Below are 21,809 nucleotides of genomic sequence, written 5' to 3'. Positions count from 1 at the left end.
TCCATCTATGAGCCATGTCTTCTCCTTCAATTATGTGCTGTAGGACGATCAGCTGATTCTAGCAGAGACACTGGAGGGGTTCATTGCAGCACAGACCTGGGAATGACTTTAACTCTGCTCGGGCTCTGGGAAGGCCTTTAACTGGTTAACGACAATGGACATGTATACTTGTCAATGTGCCGTTAACCGGGTATGGCTCAGGCTCCCGACTCGAGCCCGCTTCATACCGGCCGGCCCCCAGCTGATTCTTGTAGCTGCGGGCCGGCATTAATAGCCGACATGAGGCGATCGCTGCGGGCGGCTATTAACCCTTTAGTCTAAAGGAAGCTGTGAACACTCCCTGGTGGTCCAGCAGCACGATCGCAGGGGGGCTATCCACTGTGGAGGTAGCTCTGCTGCTGCGGTTGTCCCCGCTATCCCATTGATAAAGCCTGGTAGCACCAGCCTTAATCAATGGATCGCAGATCACACAGATCAATGTGGTTCTATGAACCACATTGATCTGTATGAAGAATCTGTAGGAGGAATCTAATGAGATTAATAAAGTGTAAAAAAAAAGTTTAATAAAAAGTAAAAAAAATAAAAACACACATTAACCCCTTTCTTTTTTAAAGTTTGATACACCTCCCTTTTCCCAAATTCTATATAAAAATATAATAAAAATAAACATATGTGGTATCGGCGCATGCATAAATGTCCGAACTATAAAAATATAATGTTAATTAAACCGCATGGTCAATGGCGTATATGTAAGAAAATACCAAAGCCCAAAATTGCGTATTTTTGGTCACTTTGTATACTGTGAAAAAAATGTATAAAAACCGATCAAAAAGTCCCATCAAAACAAAAATGGTACCGATGAAAACTTCAGATAATAGCGCAAAAAATGAGCCCTCAACCACCCCGTATACGGAAAAAAAAAAAGTTATAGGGGTCAGAAGAAGACAATTTAAAAAATACAAATTTTGGTGCATGTAGTTATAATTTGAAAGTATAGAATAGTAGAGAAAGTAGAGAAATAAAGAAAAACCTATATAAATTGGGTATCACTGTAACCGTATGGACCTACAGAATAAATATAGGGTGTCATTTTTATAATTGGAAATTCGCCATAAATGAGTCTGTAGGTGCAAAATTGAAAGCGTCATGATTTTTAGAAGGTGATGACGAAAAAACGAAAGTGCAAAAACGGAAAAACCTGTGGTCCTTAAGGGGTTAACTCTGATCGGGCTCTGGGAATGCCTTTAACTCTGCTCAGGCTCTGGGAATGCCTTTAACTCTGCTCGGGCTCTGGGAATGCCTTTAACTCTGCTCGGGCTCTGGGAATGCCTTTAACTCTGCTCGGGCTCTGGGAATGCCTTTAACTCTGCTCGGGCTCTGGGAATGCCTTTAACTCTGCTCAGGCTCTGGGAATGCCTTTAACTCTGCTCGGGCTCTGGGAATGCCTTTAACTCTGCTCAGGCTCTGGGAATGCCTTTAACTCTGCTCAGGCTCTGGGAATGCCTTTAACTCTGCTCGTGCTCTGGGAATGCCTTTAACTCTGCTCGGGCTCTGGGAATGCCTTTAACTCTGATCGGGCTCTGGGAATGCCTTTAACTCTGCTCGGGCTCTGGGAATGCCTTTAACTCTGCTCGGGCTCTGGGAATGCCTTTAACTCTGCTCGGGCTCTGGGAATGCCTTTAACTCTGCTCGGGCTCTGGGAATGCCTTTAACTCTGCTCGGGCTCTGGGAATGCCTTTAACTCTGCTCAGGCTCTGGGAATGCCTTTAACTCTGCTTGGGCTCTGGGAATGCCTTTAACTCTGCTCGGGCTCTGGGAATGCCTTTAACTCTGCTCGGGCTCTGGGAATGCCTTTAACTCTGCTCGGGCTCTGGGAATGCCTTTAACTCTGCTCGGGCTCTGGGAATGCCTTTAACTCTGCTCGGGCTCTGGGAATGCCTTTAACTCTGCTCGGGCTCTGGGAATGCCTTTAACTCTGCTCGGGCTCTGGGAATGCCTTAGACTCCATTAGCCCCAGGCCAAATTGGCTGCGCCCCAAAGGGATCCACATCTACTCTGATAGGCCTTTTGCTGCATCATAAACTGTCCCTCAGAGACACTCCCACCATTGAACACCAATGCAAGACAAGTCCTACAGACCCACTTCTAGTGCAGGCCCCCAAAAAGAGGCGTCATGGCTGCCAACCCCAGCACTGCAGTGATGTGTGCTCTATGGGGGAGATTTATCAAAACCAGTCCAGAGGGAAAGTTGCTGAGTTGCCCATAGCAACCAATCAGATCACTTCTTTCATTATGCAGAAGCCTTGTTAAAAATGAAAGAAACGATCTGATTGGTTGCTAAAAAAAACATTGAAAAGCTACAAATGTTAGAACTGAGCCATGAGGCCGCCCACCCCCATCCTCACCTGTGACCTGCACAGAGGCTTTGGTTTTGGAGATGGTCGTCTCACAGACGTATTCTCCAGAATCCTTGGTGGAGGCTTCATGAATTATGACCCAGGTCTCCGTCCCCTCCTGGCAGATCTCGTACTTCTGACTTCTCTTCAGAACTTTCCCATCCTTAGACCACTTCACGTTTGTGTCGTCCTTGGAGAGTTCACATTTCAGTACGACGTCCTCTCCGGCGATGGTGGATTTATCTTCAAGGGGTTTGGATATAACCGCCGGCTTCTCTAAGAACACAAGAACAGGACAATAAAAGAGTCCAGTGCCCATCACCCACATCACTGCCCGAACCCATCACCCACATCACTGCCCGAACCCATCACCCACATCACTGCCCGACCCCATCACCCACATCACTGCCCAAACCCATCACCCACATCACTGCCCGAACCCATCACCCACATCACTGCCCGACCCCATCACCCACATCACTGCCCGAACCCATCACCCTCACCACTGCCCGACCTCATCACCCACATCACTGCCCAAACCCATCACCCACATCACTGCCCGAACCCATCACCCACATCACTGCCCGACCCCATCACCCACATCACTGCCCGACCTCATCACCCACATCACTGCCCGAACCCATCACCCACATCACTGCCCGACCTCATCACCCACATCACTGCCCGACCTCATCACCCACATCACTGCCCGAACCCATCACCCACATCACTGCCCGAACCCATCACCCACATCACTGCCCGAACCCATCACCCACATCACTGCCCGACCCCATCACCCACATCACTGCCCGAACCCATCACCCACATCACTGCCCGACCCCATCACCCACATCACTGCCCGAACCCATCACCCACATCACTGCCCGAACCCATCACCCACATCACTGCCCGACCCCATCACCCACATCACTGCCCGACCCCATCACCCACATCACTGCCCGACCCCATCACCCACATCACTGCCCGACCCCATCACCCACATCACTGCCCGACCCCATCACCCACATCACTGCCCGAACCCATCACCGACATCACTGCCCGACCTCATCACCCACATCACTGCCCGACCTCATCACCCACATCACTGCCCGAACCCATCACCCACATCACTGCCCGACCTCATCACCCTCACCACTGCCCGACCCCATCACCCACATCACTGCCCGACCTCATCACCCACATCACTGCCCCACCCCATCACCCACATCACTGCCCGACCCCATCACCCACATCACTGCCCGACCTCATCACCCACATCACTGCCCGACCTCATCACCCACATCACTGCCCGACCCCATCACCCACATCACTGCCCGACCCCATCACCCACATCACTGCCCGACCCCATCACCCTCACCACTGCCCGACCTCATCACCCACATCACTGCCCGACCTCATCACCCACATCACTGCCCGACCCCATCACCCACATCACTGCCCGCATCACTGCCCGACCCCATCACCCACATCACTGCCCGAACCCATCACCCACATCACTGCCCGACCTCATCACCCACATCACTGCCCGACCCCATCACCCACATCACTGCCCGACCTCATCACCCACATCACTGCCCGACCCCATCACCCACATCACTGCCCGACCCCATCACCCACATCACTGCCCGACCTCATCACCCACATCACTGCCCGACCTCATCACCCTCACCACTGCCCGACCCCATCACCCACATCACTGCCCGAACCCATCACCCACATCACTGCCCGACCTCATCACCCTCACCACTGCCCGACCCCATCACCCACATCACTGCCCGACCTCATCACCCACATCACTGCCCCACCCCATCACCCACATCACTGCCCGACCCCATCACCCACATCACTGCCCGACCTCATCACCCACATCACTGCCCGACCCCATCACCCACATCACTGCCCGACCTCATCACCCACATCACTGCCCGAACCCATCACCCACATCACTGCCCGACCTCATCACCCACATCACTGCCCGACCTCATCACCCACATCACTGCCCGACCTCATCACCCACATCACTGCCCGATCCCATCACCCACATCACTGCCCGAACCCATCACCCACATCACTGCCCGACCCCATCACCCACATCACTGCCCGAACCCATCACCCACATCACTGCCCGACCTCATCACCCACATCACTGCCCGACCCCATCACCCACATCACTGCCCGACCTCATCACCCACATCACTGCCCGAACCCATCACCCACATCACTGCCCGAACCCATCACCCACATCACTGCCCGAACCCATCACCCACATCACTGCCCGACCTCATCACCCACATCACTGCCCGACCTCATCACCCACATCACTGCCCGACCTCATCACCCACATCACTGCCCGATCCCATCACCCACATCACTGCCCGACCCCATCACCCACACCACTGCCCGACCTCATCACCCACATCACTGCCCGACCTCATCACCCACATCACTGCCCGACCTCATCACCCACATCACTGCCCGACCTCATCACCCACATCACTGCCCGATCCCATCACCCACATCACTGCCCGACCCCATCACCCACATCACTGCCCGAACCCATCACCCACATCACTGCCCGACCTCATCACCCACATCACTGCCCGACCCCATCACCCACATCACTGCCCGACCCCATCACCCACATCACTGCCCGAACCCATCACCCACATCACTGCCCGACCCCATCACCCACATCACTGCCCGACCCCATCACCCACAACACTGCCCGACCTCATCACCCACATCACTGCCCGACCCCATCACCCACATCACTGCTCGACCCCATCACCCACATCACTGCTCGACCCCATCACCCACATCACTGCTCGACCCCATCACCCACATCACTGCCCGACCCCATCACCCACATCACTGCCCGACCCCATCACCCACATCACTGCCCGCATCACTGCCCGACCCCATCACCCACATCACTGCCCGACCCCATCACCCACATCACTGCCCGACCTCATCACCCACATCACTGCCCGACCTCATCACCCACATCACTGCCCCGCCTCATCACCCACATCACTGCCCGCCCTCATCACCCACATCACTGCCCGACCTCATCACCCACATCACTGCCCGACCTCATCACCCACATCACTGCCCGACCCCATCACCCTCACCACTGCCCGACCTCATCACCCACATCACTGCCCGACCTCATCACCCACATCACTGCCCGTCCTCATCACCCTCACCACTGCCCGAACTCATCACCCACACCACTGCCCGACCTCATCACCCATATCACTGCCCGACCTCATCACCCACATCACTGCCCGACCCCATCACCCTCACCACTGCCCGACCTCATCACCCACACCACTGCCCGACCTCATCACCCACATCACTGCCCGACCCCATCACCCACATCACTGCCCGACCCCATCACCCACAACACTGCCCGACCTCATCACCCACATCACTGCCCGACCCCATCACCCACATCACTGCTCGACCCCATCACCCACATCACTGCTCGACCCCATCACCCACATCACTGCTCGACCCCATCACCCACATCACTGCCCGACCTCATCACCCACACCACTGCCCGACCTCATCACCCACATCACTGCCCGACCTCATCACCCACATCACTGCCCGCATCACTGCCCGACCCCATCACCCACATCACTGCCCGACCCCATCACCCACATCACTGCCCGACCTCATCACCCACATCACTGCCCGACCTCATCACCCACATCACTGCCCCGCCTCATCACCCACATCACTGCCCGCCCTCATCACCCACATCACTGCCCGACCTCATCACCCACATCACTGCCCGACCTCATCACCCACATCACTGCCCGACCCCATCACCCTCACCACTGCCCGACCTCATCACCCACATCACTGCCCGACCTCATCACCCACATCACTGCCCGACCTCATCACCCTCACCACTGCCCGAACTCATCACCCACACCACTGCCCGACCTCATCACCCATATCACTGCCCGACCTCATCACCCACATCACTGCCCGACCCCATCACCCTCACCACTGCCCGACCTCATCACCCACACCACTGCCCGACCTCATCACCCACATCACTGCCCGACCCCATCACCCACATCACTGCCCGACCTCATCACCCACACCACTGCCCGACCCCATCACCCTCACCACTGAACGACCTCATCACCCACACCACTGCCCGACCCCATCACCCACATCACTGCCCGACCTCATCACCCACATCACTGCCCGACCCCATCACCCACACCACTGCCCGACCTCATCACCCACATCACTGCCCGACCTCATCACCCACACCACTGCCCGACCTCATCACCCACATCACTGCCCGACCTCATCACCCACATCACTGCCCGACCCCATCACCCACATCACTGCCCGACCCCATCACCCACATCACTGCCCGACCCCATCACCCACATCACTGCCCGACCCCATCACCCACACCACTGCCCGACCCCATCACCCACATCACTGCCCGACCCCATCACCCACAACACTGCCCGACCCCATCACCCACACCACTGCCCGACCCCATCACCCACATCACTGCCCGACCTCATCACCCACACCACTGCCCGACCTCATCACCCACATCACTGCCCGACCCCATCACCCACATCACTGCCCGACCCCATCACCCACATCACTGCCCGACCTCATCACCCACACCACTGCCCGACCCCATCACCCACATCACTGCCCGACCTCATCACCCACATCACTGCTCGACCCCATCACCCACATCACTGCCCGACCCCATCACCCACATCACTGCTCGACCCCATCACCCTCACCACTGCCCGACCCCATCACCCACATCACTGCCAGACCTCATCACCCACATCACTGCCCGACCCCATCACCCACATCACTGCCCGACCCCACCACCCACATCACTGCCCGACCCCATCACCCACATCACTGCCCGACCCCATCACCCACATCACTGCCCGACCTCATCACCCACACCACTGCCCGACCTCATCACCCACACCACTGCCCGACCCCATCACCCACATCACTGCCCGACCTCATCACCCACATCACTGCCCGAACCCATCACCCACATCACTGCTCGACCCCATCACCCTCACCACTGCCCGACCCATCACCCACATCACTGCCCGACCCCATCACCCACACCACTGCCCGACCCATCACCCACATCACTGCCCGACCTCATCACCCACATCACTGCCCGACCCCAACACCCACATCACTGCCCGACCTCATCACCCACATCACTGCCCGACCCCATCACCCTCACCACTGCCCGACCCATCACCCACATCACTGCCCGACCCCATCACCCACACCACTGCCCGACCCATCACCCACATCACTGCCCGACCTCATCACCCACATCACTGCCCGACCCCAACACCCACATCACTGCCCGACCTCATCACCCACATCACTGCCCGACCTCATCACCCACACCACTGCCCAACCCCATCACCCTCACCACTGCCTGACCCCATCACCCACATCACTGCCCGACCCCATCACCCACATCACTGCCCGACCTCATCACCCACATCACTGCCCGACCCCATCACCCACATCACTGCCCGACCCCATCACCCACACCACTGCCCGACCTCATCACCCACATCACTGCCCGACCCCATCACCCACATCACTGCCCGGCCTCATCACCCACACCACTGCCCGACCCCATCACCCACACCACTGCCCGACCTCATCACCCTCACCACTGCCCGACCCCATCACCCACACCACTGCCCGACCCCATCACCCACACCACTGCCCGACCTCATCACCCACATCACTGCCCGACCCCATCACCCACATCACTGCCCGACCTCATCACCCACACCACTTCCCGACCTCATCACCCACAACACTGCCCGACCCCATCACCCACATCACTGCCCGACCCCATCACCCACATCACTGCCCGACCCCATCACCCACACCACTGCCCGACCTCATCACCCACATCACTGCCCGACCTCATCACCCACACCACTGCCCGACCCCATCACCCACATCACTGCCCGACCCCATCACCCACATCACTGCCCGACCTCATCACCCACACCACTGCCCGACCTCATCACCCACACCACTGCCCGACCCCATCACCCACATCACTGCCCGACCCCATCACCCACATCACTGCCCGACCTCATCACCCACATCACTGCCCGACCCCATCACCCACATCACTGCCCGACCTCATCACCCACACCACTGCCCGACCCCATCACCCTCATCACTGCCCGACCCCATCACCCTCACCACTGCCCGACCTCATCACCCACACCACTGCCCGACCCCATCACCCACATCACTGCCCGACCCCATCACCCACACCACTGCCCGACCCCATCACCCACACCACTGCCCGACCCCATCACCCACATCACTGCCCGACCTCATCACCCACATCACTGCCCGACCTCATCACCCACATCACTGCCCGACCCCATCACCCACATCACTGCCCGAACCCATCACCCACATCACTGCCCGAACCCATCACCCACATCACTGCCCGAACCCATCACCCACATCACTGCCCGACCTCATCACCCACATCACTGCCCGACCTCATCACCCACATCACTGCCCGACCTCATCACCCACATCACTGCCCGATCCCATCACCCACATCACTGCCCGACCCCATCACCCACACCACTGCCCGACCTCATCACCCACATCACTGCCCGACCTCATCACCCACATCACTGCCCGACCTCATCACCCACATCACTGCCCAACCTCATCACCCACATCACTGCCCGATCCCATCACCCACATCACTGCCCGACCCCATCACCCACATCACTGCCCGAACCCATCACCCACATCACTGCCCGACCCCATCACCCACATCACTGCCCGACCCCATCACCCACATCACTGCCCGACCCCATCACCCACATCACTGCCCGAACCCATCACCCACATCACTGCCCGACCCCATCACCCACATCACTGCCCGACCCCATCACCCACAACACTGCCCGACCTCATCACCCACATCACTGCCCGACCCCATCACCCACATCACTGCTCGACCCCATCACCCACATCACTGCTCGACCCCATCACCCACATCACTGCTCGACCCCATCACCCACATCACTGCCCGACCCCATCACCCACATCACTGCCCGCATCACTGCCCGACCCCATCACCCACATCACTGCCCGACCCCATCACCCACATCACTGCCCGACCTCATCACCCACATCACTGCCCGACCTCATCACCCACATCACTGCCCCGCCTCATCACCCACATCACTGCCCGCCCTCATCACCCACATCACTGCCCGACCTCATCACCCACATCACTGCCCGACCTCATCACCCACATCACTGCCCGACCCCATCACCCTCACCACTGCCCGACCTCATCACCCACATCACTGCCCTACCTCATCACCCACATCACTGCCCGTCCTCATCACCCTCACCACTGCCCGAACTCATCACCCACACCACTGCCCGACCTCATCACCCATATCACTGCCCGACCTCATCACCCACATCACTGCCCGACCCCATCACCCTCACCACTGCCCGACCTCATCACCCACACCACTGCCCGACCTCATCACCCACATCACTGCCCGACCCCATCACCCACATCACTGCCCGACCCCATCACCCACAACACTGCCCGACCTCATCACCCACATCACTGCCCGACCCCATCACCCACATCACTGCTCGACCCCATCACCCACATCACTGCTCGACCCCATCACCCACATCACTGCTCGACCCCATCACCCACATCACTGCCCGACCCCATCACCCACATCACTGCCCGCATCACTGCCCGACCCCATCACCCACATCACTGCCCGACCCCATCACCCACATCACTGCCCGACCTCATCACCCACATCACTGCCCGACCTCATCACCCACATCACTGCCCCGCCTCATCACCCACATCACTGCCCGCCCTCATCACCCACATCACTGCCCGACCTCATCACCCACATCACTGCCCGACCTCATCACCCACATCACTGCCCGACCCCATCACCCTCACCACTGCCCGACCTCATCACCCACATCACTGCCCGACCTCATCACCCACATCACTGCCCGACCTCATCACCCTCACCACTGCCCGAACTCATCACCCACACCACTGCCCGACCTCATCACCCATATCACTGCCCGACCTCATCACCCACATCACTGCCCGACCCCATCACCCTCACCACTGCCCGACCTCATCACCCACATCACTGCCCGACCCCATCACCCACATCACTGCCCGACCTCATCACCCACACCACTGCCCGACCCCATCACCCTCACCACTGCCCGACCTCATCACCCACACCACTGCCCGACCCCATCACCCACATCACTGCCCGACCTCATCACCCACATCACTGCCCGACCCCATCACCCACACCACTGCCCGACCTCATCACCCACATCACTGCCCGACCTCATCACCCACACCACTGCCCGACCTCATCACCCACATCACTGCCCGACCTCATCACCCACATCACTGCCCGACCCCATCACCCACATCACTGCCCGACCCCATCACCCACATCACTGCCCGACCCCATCACCCACATCACTGCCCGACCCCATCACCCACACCACTGCCCGACCCCATCACCCACATCACTGCCCGACCCCATCACCCACAACACTGCCCGACCCCATCACCCACACCACTGCCCGACCCCATCACCCACATCACTGCCCGACCTCATCACCCACACCACTGCCCGACCTCATCACCCACATCACTGCCCGACCCCATCACCCACATCACTGCCCGACCCCATCACCCACATCACTGCCCGACCTCATCACCCACACCACTGCCCGACCCCATCACCCACATCACTGCCCGACCTCATCACCCACATCACTGCTCGACCCCATCACCCACATCACTGCCCGACCCCATCACCCACATCACTGCTCGACCCCATCACCCTCACCACTGCCCGACCCCATCACCCACATCACTGCCAGACCTCATCACCCACATCACTGCCCGACCCCATCACCCACATCACTGCCCGACCCCACCACCCACATCACTGCCCGACCCCATCACCCACATCACTGCCCGACCCCATCACCCACATCACTGCCCGACCTCATCACCCACACCACTGCCCGACCTCATCACCCACACCACTGCCCGACCTCATCACCCACATCACTGCCCGACCCCATCACCCACACCACTGCCCGACCCATCACCCACATCACTGCCCGACCTCATCACCCACATCACTGCCCGACCTCATCACCCACATCACTGCCCGAACCCATCACCCACATCACTGCTCGACCCCATCACCCTCACCACTGCCCGACCCATCACCCACATCACTGCCCGACCCCATCACCCACACCACTGCCCGACCCATCACCCACATCACTGCCCGACCTCATCACCCACATCACTGCCCGACCCCAACACCCACATCACTGCCCGACCTCATCACCCACATCACTGCCCGACCCCATCACCCTCACCACTGCCCGACCCATCACCCACATCACTGCCCGACCCCATCACCCACACCACTGCCCGACCCATCACCCACATCACTGCCCGACCTCATCACCCACATCACTGCCCGACCCCAACACCCACATCACTGCCCGACCTCATCACCCACATCACTGCCCGACCTCATCACCCACACCACTGCCCAACCCCATCACCCTCACCACTGCCTGACCCCATCACCCACATCACTGCCCGACCCCATCACCCACATCACTGCCCGACCTCATCACCCACATCACTGCCCGACCCCATCACCCACATCACTGCCCGACCTCATCACCCACATCACTGCCCGACCCCATCACCCACACCACTGCCCGACCTCATCACCCACATCACTGCCCGACCCCATCACCCACATCACTGCCCGGCCTCATCACCCACACCACTGCCCGACCCCATCACCCACACCACTGCCCGACCTCATCACCCTCACCACTGCCCGACCCCATCACCCACACCACTGCCCGACCCCATCACCCACATCACTGCCCGACCTCATCACCCACATCACTGCCCGACCCCATCACCCACATCACTGCCCGACCTCATCACCCACATCACTGCCCGACCTCATCACCCACACCACTGCCCGACCCCATCACCCACATCACTGCCCGACCTCATCACCCACATCACTGCCCGACCCCATCACCCACATCACTGCCCGACCTCATCACCCACACCACTTCCCGACCTCATCACCCACAACACTGCCCGACCCCATCACCCACATCACTGCCCGACCTCATCACCCACATCACTGCCCGACCCCATCACCCACACCACTGCCCGACCTCATCACCCACATCACTGCCCGACCTCATCACCCACACCACTGCCCGACCCCATCACCCACATCACTGCCCGACCCCATCACCCACATCACTGCCCGACCTCATCACCCACACCACTGCCCGACCTCATCACCCACACCACTGCCCGACCCCATCACCCACATCACTGCCCGACCCCATCACCCACATCACTGCCCGACCTCATCACCCACATCACTGCCCGACCCCATCACCCACATCACTGCCCGACCTCATCACCCACATCACTGCCCGACCTCATCACCCACATCACTGCCCGACCTCATCACCCACATCACTGCCCGACCCCATCACCCACATCACTGCTCGACCCCATCACCCACATCACTGCCCGACCCCATCACCCACATCACTGCCCGACCCCATCACCCACATCACTGCCCGACCCCATCACCCACATCACTGCCCGACCCCATCACCCACATCACTGCCCGACCCCATCACCCACATCACTGCCCGACCCCATCACCCACACCACTGCCCGACCTCATCACCCACATCACTGCCCGACCTCATCACCCACATCACTGCCCGACCCCATCACCCACATCACTGCCCGACCTCATCACCCACATCACTGCCCGACCCCATCACCCACATCACTGCTCGACCCCATCACCCACATCACTGCCCGACCCCATCACCCACATCACTGCCCGACCTCATCACCCACATCACTGCCCGACCTCATCACCCACATCACTGCCCGACCTCATCACCCACACCACTGCCCGACCCCATCACCCTCATCACTGCCCGACCCCATCACCCACATCACTGCCCGACCCCATCACCCACACCACTGCCTGACCTCATCACCCTCACCACTGCCCGACCTCATCACCCACACCACTGCCCGACCCCATCACCCACATCACTGCCTGACCCCATCACCCACATCACTGCCCGACCTCATCACCCACATCACTGCCCGACCCCATCACCCACATCACTGCCCGACCTCATCACCCCTCTTACCTCTGACACTCAGCGTGGCTTTGGACGACAGATTGCGAGCTGTGAAGACCCCATCACCCACATCACTGCCTGACCCCATCACCCACACCACTGCCCGACCTCATCACCCCTCTTACCTCTGACACTCAGCGTGGCTTTGGACGACAGATTGCGAGCTGTGAAGACCCCATCACCCACATCACTGCTCGACCCCATCACCCTCACCACTGCCTGACCCCATCACCCACACCACTGCCCGACCCCATCACCCTCATCACTGCCCGACCCCATCACCCACACCACTGCCTGACCCCATCACCCCTCTTACCTCTGACAGTCAGCGTGGCTTTGGACGACAGATTGCGAGCTGTGAAGACCACATCCCCGGCATCGCTGGCCTTCACCTCTTTTATGTTCAGCAGGTATTTCCGTCCCTTGTTGGACACCTCGAATCTCTCATCGCTCTCCACATCCTTCCCGCTCACCGTCCAAGAACATTCGTCGATGCTCTCATGTGACAGGACACACTCGAAGCTGCAGCTCTCGCCTTCCTTGGCCTCGGCGCTCTTTAGGCGCTTTGTGATTCCGATGTTGAGCTCTGCGGGGGAGGAGCTTAAGGATTAGAGGCTGAAGCCTGGATACATGGATCGTACCATTATAGGGAAGATGTGCCATGAATCCTGTCCTGACCTGGGTTATAATCCCCTGTATCTACTAATTATATGTCACAGTATAATTAACCCCTTTACTACCGGAAGGTTTACACCCCTTCATTACTAGGACAATATTACAGTTTAAGTCATGGTCCCATTTATCTGAAAATTAATGTGTTCACGCAGTAATATGGCAGTACATCACTGGTTTAGGGGGGGGGGGGGGGTACCAGCAAAAGGTGCGGAGACTTATACTGTGGAGGGGACACATTGAGGGTAATGAACAAGAAGTAGTCACCTAGTGAGGACAATGTTATTGTGTATATGTGACTATGTGGGGAAATACATATACTGTATATACTGTGTGTCTGTGTATAGTGTGTATACTGTATGTCTGTGTATAGTGTGTATATTGTATATACTGTATGTCTGTGTGTATAGTGTATATACTGTATATACTGTATGTCTGTGTGTATAGTGTGTATACTGTATATACTGTATGTCTGTGTATAGTGTGTATACTGTATATACTGTATGTCTGTGTATAGTGTATATATTGTATATACTGTATGTCTGTGTATAGTGTGTATATTGTATATACTGTATGTCTGTGTATAGTGTGTATACTGTATATACTGTATGTCTGTGTATAGTGTGTATACTGTATATACTGTATGTCTGTGTATAGTGTGTATACTGTATATACTGTATGTCTGTGTATAGTGTGTATACTGTATATATTGTATGTCTGTGTATAGTGTATATACTGTATGTCTGTGTGTATAGTGTATATACTGTATGTCTGTGTGTATAGTGTATATACTGTATGTCCATGTGTATAGTGTGTATATTGTATATACTGTATGTCTGTGTGTATAGTGTATATACTGTATGTCTGTGTGTATAGTGTATATACTGTATGTCTGTGTATAGTGTATATACTGTATGTCTGTGTATAGTGTGTATACTGTATATACTGTATGTCTGTGTATAGTGTGTATACTGTATATACTGTATGTTCATGTGTATAGTGTATATATTGTATATACTGTATGTCTGTGTATAGTGTATATATTGTATATACTGTATGTCTGTGTATAGTGTGTATACTGTATATATTGTATGTCTGTGTATAGTGTATATACTGTATGTCTGTGTGTATAGTGTATATACTGTATGTCTGTGTGTATAGTGTATATACTGTATGTCCATGTGTATAGTGTGTATATTGTATATACTGTATGTCTGTGTGTATAGTGTATATACTGTATGTCTGTGTGTATAGTGTATATACTGTATGTCTGTGTATAGTGTGTATAGTGTATATACTGTATGTCTGTGTATAGTGTGTATACTGTATATACTGTATGTCTGTGTATAGTGTATATATTGTATATACTGTATGTCTGTGTATAGTGTATATACTGTATATACTGTATGTCTGTGTATATTGTGTATACTGTATATACTGTATGTCTGTGTATAGTGTATATACTGTATATACTGTATGTCTGTGTATAGTGTATATATTGTATATACTGTATGTCTGTGTATAGTGTATATATTGTATATACTGTATGTCTGTGTATAGTGTATATATTATATATACTGTATGTCTGTGTATAGTGTATATATTGTATATACTGTATGTCTGTGTATAGTGTATATATTGTATATACTGTATGTCTGTGTATAGTGTATATATTGTATATACTGTATGTCTGTGTATAGTGTGTATACTGTATATACTGTATGTCTGTGTATAGTGTGTATACTGTATATACTGTATGTCTGTGTATAGTGTGTATACTGTATATACTGTATGTCTGTGTATAGTGTGTATACTGTATATACTGTATGTCTGTGTATAGTGTGTATACTGTATATACTGTATGTCTGTGTATAGTGTGTATACTGTATATACTGTATGTCTGTGTATAGTGTGTATACTGTATATACTGTATGTCTGTGTATAGTGTATATACTGTATGTCTGTGTGTATACTGTATATACTGTATGTCTGTGTGTATAGTGTATATACTGTATGTCCATGTGTATAGTGTGTATATTGTATATACTGTATGTCCATGTGTATAGTGTATATATTGTATATACTGTATGTCTGTGTGTATATTGTATATACTGTATGTCTGTGTATAGTGTATATACTGTATGTCTGTGTATATTGTGTATACTGTATATACTGTATGTCAGTGTATAGTGTGTATATTGTATATACTGTATGTCTGTGTATAGTGTATATATTGTATATACTGTATGTCTGTGTATAGTGTGTATACTGTATATACTGTATGTCTGTGTATAGTGTATATATTGTATATACTGTATGTCTGTGTACAGTGTATATACTGTATATACTGTATGTCTGTGTATAGTGTATATATTGTATATACTGTATGTCCATGTGTATAGTGTATATATTGTATATACTGTATGTCTGTGTATAGTGTATATTGTATATACTGTATGTCTGTGTATAGTGTATATATTGTATATACTGTATGTCAGTGTATAGTGTATATATTGTATATACTGTATGTCTGTGTATAGTGTATATATTGTATATACTGTATGTCTGTGTATAGTGTATATATTGTATATACTGTATGTCTGTGTATAGTGTATATATTGTATATACTGTATGTCTGTGTATATTGTGTATACTGTATATACTGTATGTCTGTGTATAGTGTGTATACTGTATATACTGTATGTCTGTGTATATTGTGTATACTGTATATACTGTATGTCAGTGTATAGTGTATATATTGTATATACTGTATGTCTGTGTATAGTGTATATATTGTATATACTGTATGTCTGTGTATATTGTGTATACTGTATATACTGTATGTCTGTGTATAGTGTGTATACTGTATATACTGTATGTCTGTGTATATTGTGTATACTGTATATACTGTATGTCTGTGTATAGTGTGTATACTGTATATACTGTATGTCTGTGTATATTGTGTATACTGTATATACTGTATGTCTGTGTATAGTGTATATATTGTATATACTGTATGTCTGTGTATAGTGTGTATGTTGTATATACTGTATGTCTGTGTATAGTGTATATACTGTATATACTGTATGTCTGTGTATAGTGTGTATACTATATATACTGTATGTCTGTGTATAGTGTATATATTGTATATACTGTATGTCTGTGTATAGTGTATATATTGTATATACTGTATGTCTGTGTATAGTGTATATATTGTATATACTGTATGTCTGTGTATATTGTGTATACTGTATATACTGTATGTCTGTGTATATTGTGTATACTGTATATACTGTATGTCAGTGTATAGTGTATATATTGTATATACTGTATGTCTGTGTATAGTGTATATATTGTATATACTGTATGTCTGTGTATATTGTGTATACTGTATATACTGTATGTCTGTGTATAGTGTGTATACTGTATATACTGTATGTCTGTGTATATTGTGTATACTGTATATACTGTATGTCAGTGTATAGTGTATATATTGTATATACTGTATGTCTGTGTATAGTGTATATATTGTATATACTGTATGTCTGTGTATATTGTGTATACTGTATATACTGTATGTCTGTGTATAGTGTGTATACTGTATATACTGTATGTCTGTGTATATTGTGTATACTGTATATACTGTATGTCTGTGTATAGTGTGTATACTGTATATACTGTATGTCTGTGTATAGTGTATATATTGTATATACTGTGTCTGTGTATAGTGTATATATTGTATATACTGTATGTCTGTGTATAGTGTATATACTGTATATACTGTATGTCTGTGTATAGTGTATATATTGTATATACTGTATGTCTGTGTATAGTGTATATATTGTATATACTGTATGTCTGTGTATAGTGTATATACTGTATATACTGTATGTCTGTGTATAGTGTATATATTGTATATACTGTATGTCTGTGTATAGTGTATATATTGTATATACTGTATGTCTGTGTATAGTGTATATATTGTATATACTGTATGTCTGTGTGTATAGTGTATATATTGTATATACTGTATGTCTGTGTATAGTGTATATACTGTATGTCTGTGTATAGTGTATATATTGTATATACTGTATGTCTGTGTATAGTGTATATATTGTATATACTGTATGTCTGTGTATAGTGTATATATTGTATATACTGTATGTCTGTGTATAGTGTGTATACTGTATATACTGTATGTCTGTGTATAGTGTATATATTGTATATACTGTGTCTGTGTATAGTGTATATATTGTATATACTGTATGTCTGTGTATAGTGTATATACTGTATATACTGTATGTCTGTGTATAGTGTGTATACTGTATATACTGTATGTCTGTGTATAGTGTATATATTGTATATACTGTATGTCTGTGTATAGTGTATATATTGTATATACTGTATGTCTGTGTATAGTGTGTATGTTGTATATACTGTATGTCTGTGTGTATAGTGTATATACTGTATGTCTGTGTATAGTGTGTATGTTGTATATACTGTATGTCTGTGTATAGTGTATATATTGTATATACTGTATGTCTGTGTATAGTGTATATATTGTATATACTGTATGTCTGTGTATAGTGTATATATTGTATATACTGTATGTCTGTGTATAGTGTGTATACTGTATATACTGTATGTCTGTGTGTATAGTGTATATACTGTATGTCTGTGTATAGTGTATATATTGTATATACTGTATGTCTGTGTGTATAGTGTATATATTGTATATACTGTATGTCTGTGTATAGTGTGTATACTGTATATACTGTATGTTCATGTGTATAGTGTATATACTGTATATACTGTATGTCTGTGTATAGTGTGTATACTGTATATACTGTATGTCTGTGTATAGTGTATATATTGTATATACTGTATGTCTGTGTATAGTGTGTATACTGTATATACTGTATGTCTGTGTATAGTGTATATATTGTATATACTGTATGTCAGTGTATAGTGTGTATACTGTATATACTGTATGTCTGTGTATAGTGTGTATACTGTATATACTGTATGTTCATGTGTATAGTGTATATATTGTATATACTGTATGTCTGTGTATAGTGTATATATTGTATATACTGTATGTCAGTGTATAGTGTGTATACTGTATATACTGTATGTCTGTGTATAGTGTATATATTGTATATACTGTATGTCTGTGTATAGTGTATATATTGTATATACTGTATGTCTGTGTATAGTGTATATATTGTATATACTGTATGTCAGTGTATAGTGTATATATTGTATATACTGTATGTCTGTGTATATTGTGTATACTGTATATACTGTATGTCTGTGTATAGTGTGTATACTGTATATACTGTATGTCTGTGTATAGTGTATATACTGTATATACTGTATGTCTGTGTATAGTGTATATACTGTATATACTGTATGTCTGTGTATAGTGTATATATTGTATATACTGTATGTCTGTGTATAGTGTATATATTGTATATACTGTATGTCTGTGTATAGTGTATATATTGTATATACTGTATGTCTGTGTATAGTGTATATATTGTATATACTGTATGTCAGTGTATAGTGTGTATACTGTATATACTGTATGTCTGTGTATAGTGTATATATTGTATATACTGTATGTCTGTGTATAGTGTATATATTGTATATACTGTATGTCTGTGTATAGTGTATATATTGTATATACTGTATGTCTGTGTATAGTGTATATATTGTATATACTGTATGTTCATGTGTATAGTGTATATACTGTATATACTGTATGTCTGTGTATAGTGTGTATACTGTATATACTGTATGTCTGTGTATAGTGTATATATTGTATATACTGTATGTCTGTGTATAGTGTATATATTGTATATACTGTATGTTCATGTGTATAGTGTATATATTGTATATACTGTATGTCTGTGTATAGTGTGTATACTGTATATACTGTATGTTCATGTGTATAGTGTATATATTGTATATACTGTATGTCTGTGTATAGTGTATATATTGTATATACTGTATGTCTGTGTATAGTGTATATATTGTATATACTGTATGTCCATGTGTATAGTGTATATATTGTATATACTGTATGTCTCGATGTTTACTGCATATACTGTATGTCTGTGTATAGTGTATATACTGTATATACTGTATGTCTGTGTATAGTGTATATATTGTATATACTGTATGTCTGTGTATAGTGTATATATTGTATATACTGTATGTCTGTGTATAGTGTATATATTGTATATACTGTATGTTCATGTGTATAGTGTATATATTGTATATACTGTATGTCTGTGTATAGTGTATATATTGTATATACTGTATGTCTGTGTATAGTGTATATATTGTATATACTGTATGTCTCGATGTTTACTGCATATACTGTATGTCTGTGTATAGATAGTTTGTATACTCATGGCCTGTGTGTATACTCAAAGTTAGAAAAATGCAAAATTTTCAAAATCTTCATGAAATTTTGGGATTTTTCACCAAAAAAGGATGCAAGTAACTCCTAAAATTTACCACCAAAATAAAGTAGAATATGTCACGAAAAATCAATCTCAGAATCAGAATATTTGGTAAAAGCGTTTTAGAGTTATTAATGTGTAAAGCGACGGTAAGAATTGTGAAAAAGGGCTCAGTCCTTAAGGTGAAAAGGGGCTCAGTCCTTAAGGTGAAAAGGGGCTCAGTCCTTAAGGTGAAAAGGGGCTCAGTCCTTAAGGTGTAAAGGGGCTCAGTCCTTAAGGTGTAAAGGGGCTCAGTCCTTAAGGTGTAAAGGGGCTCAGTCCTTAAGGTGTAAAGGGGCTCAGTCCTTAAGGTGAAAAGGGGCTCAGTCCTTAAGGTGTAAAGGGGCTCAGTCCTTAAGGTGAAAAGGGGCTCAGTCCTTAAGGTGTAAAGGGGCTCAGTCCTTAAGGTGTAAAGGGGCTCAGTCCTTAAGGTGAAAAGGGGCTCAGTCCTTAAGGTGAAAAGGGGCTCAGTCCTTAAGGTGAAAAGGGGCTCAGTCCTTAAGGTGAAAAGGGGCTCAGTCCTTAAGGTGTAAAGGGGCTCAGTCCTTAAGGTGTAAAGGGGCTCAGTCCTTAAGGTGTAAAGGGGCTCAGTCCTTAAGGTGAAAAGGGGCTCAGTCCTTAAGGTGTAAAGGGGCTCAGTCCTTAAGGTGAAAAGGGGCTCAGTCCTTAAGGTGTAAAGGGGCTCAGTCCTTAAGGTGAAAAGGGGCTCAGTCCTTAAGGTGTAAAGGGGCTCAGTCCTTAAGGTGTAAAGGGGCTCAGTCCTTAAGGTGAAAAGGGGCTCAGTCCTTAAGGGGTTAATGAATATCATGAATACACATATAGGGATATAAAAATAAAAAGCATGGACACAGAAAACCAG

At 49.6% G+C, this 21,809-nt stretch overlaps 1 protein-coding gene across 1 annotated transcript in view; it reads right to left on the bottom strand.

The window, feature by feature from the left end:
- OBSCN (obscurin, cytoskeletal calmodulin and titin-interacting RhoGEF) overlaps positions 1-21,809 on the bottom strand; it is a 577,179-nt gene that overhangs the window by 450,949 nt on the left and 104,421 nt on the right. The window contains 2 exon segments of the mRNA XM_056518694.1: positions 2,406-2,672; positions 14,086-14,355. Coding sequence (XP_056374669.1) covers positions 2,406-2,672; positions 14,086-14,355 — 537 coding nt within the window.

The sequence above is a fragment of the Hyla sarda genome, chromosome 5 (genome assembly GCF_029499605.1).
Source record: "Hyla sarda isolate aHylSar1 chromosome 5, aHylSar1.hap1, whole genome shotgun sequence".
In the NCBI taxonomy this organism is placed as follows: domain Eukaryota; kingdom Metazoa; phylum Chordata; class Amphibia; order Anura; family Hylidae; genus Hyla; species Hyla sarda.
This window is presented reverse-complemented; position numbering and strand designations above follow the sequence as displayed.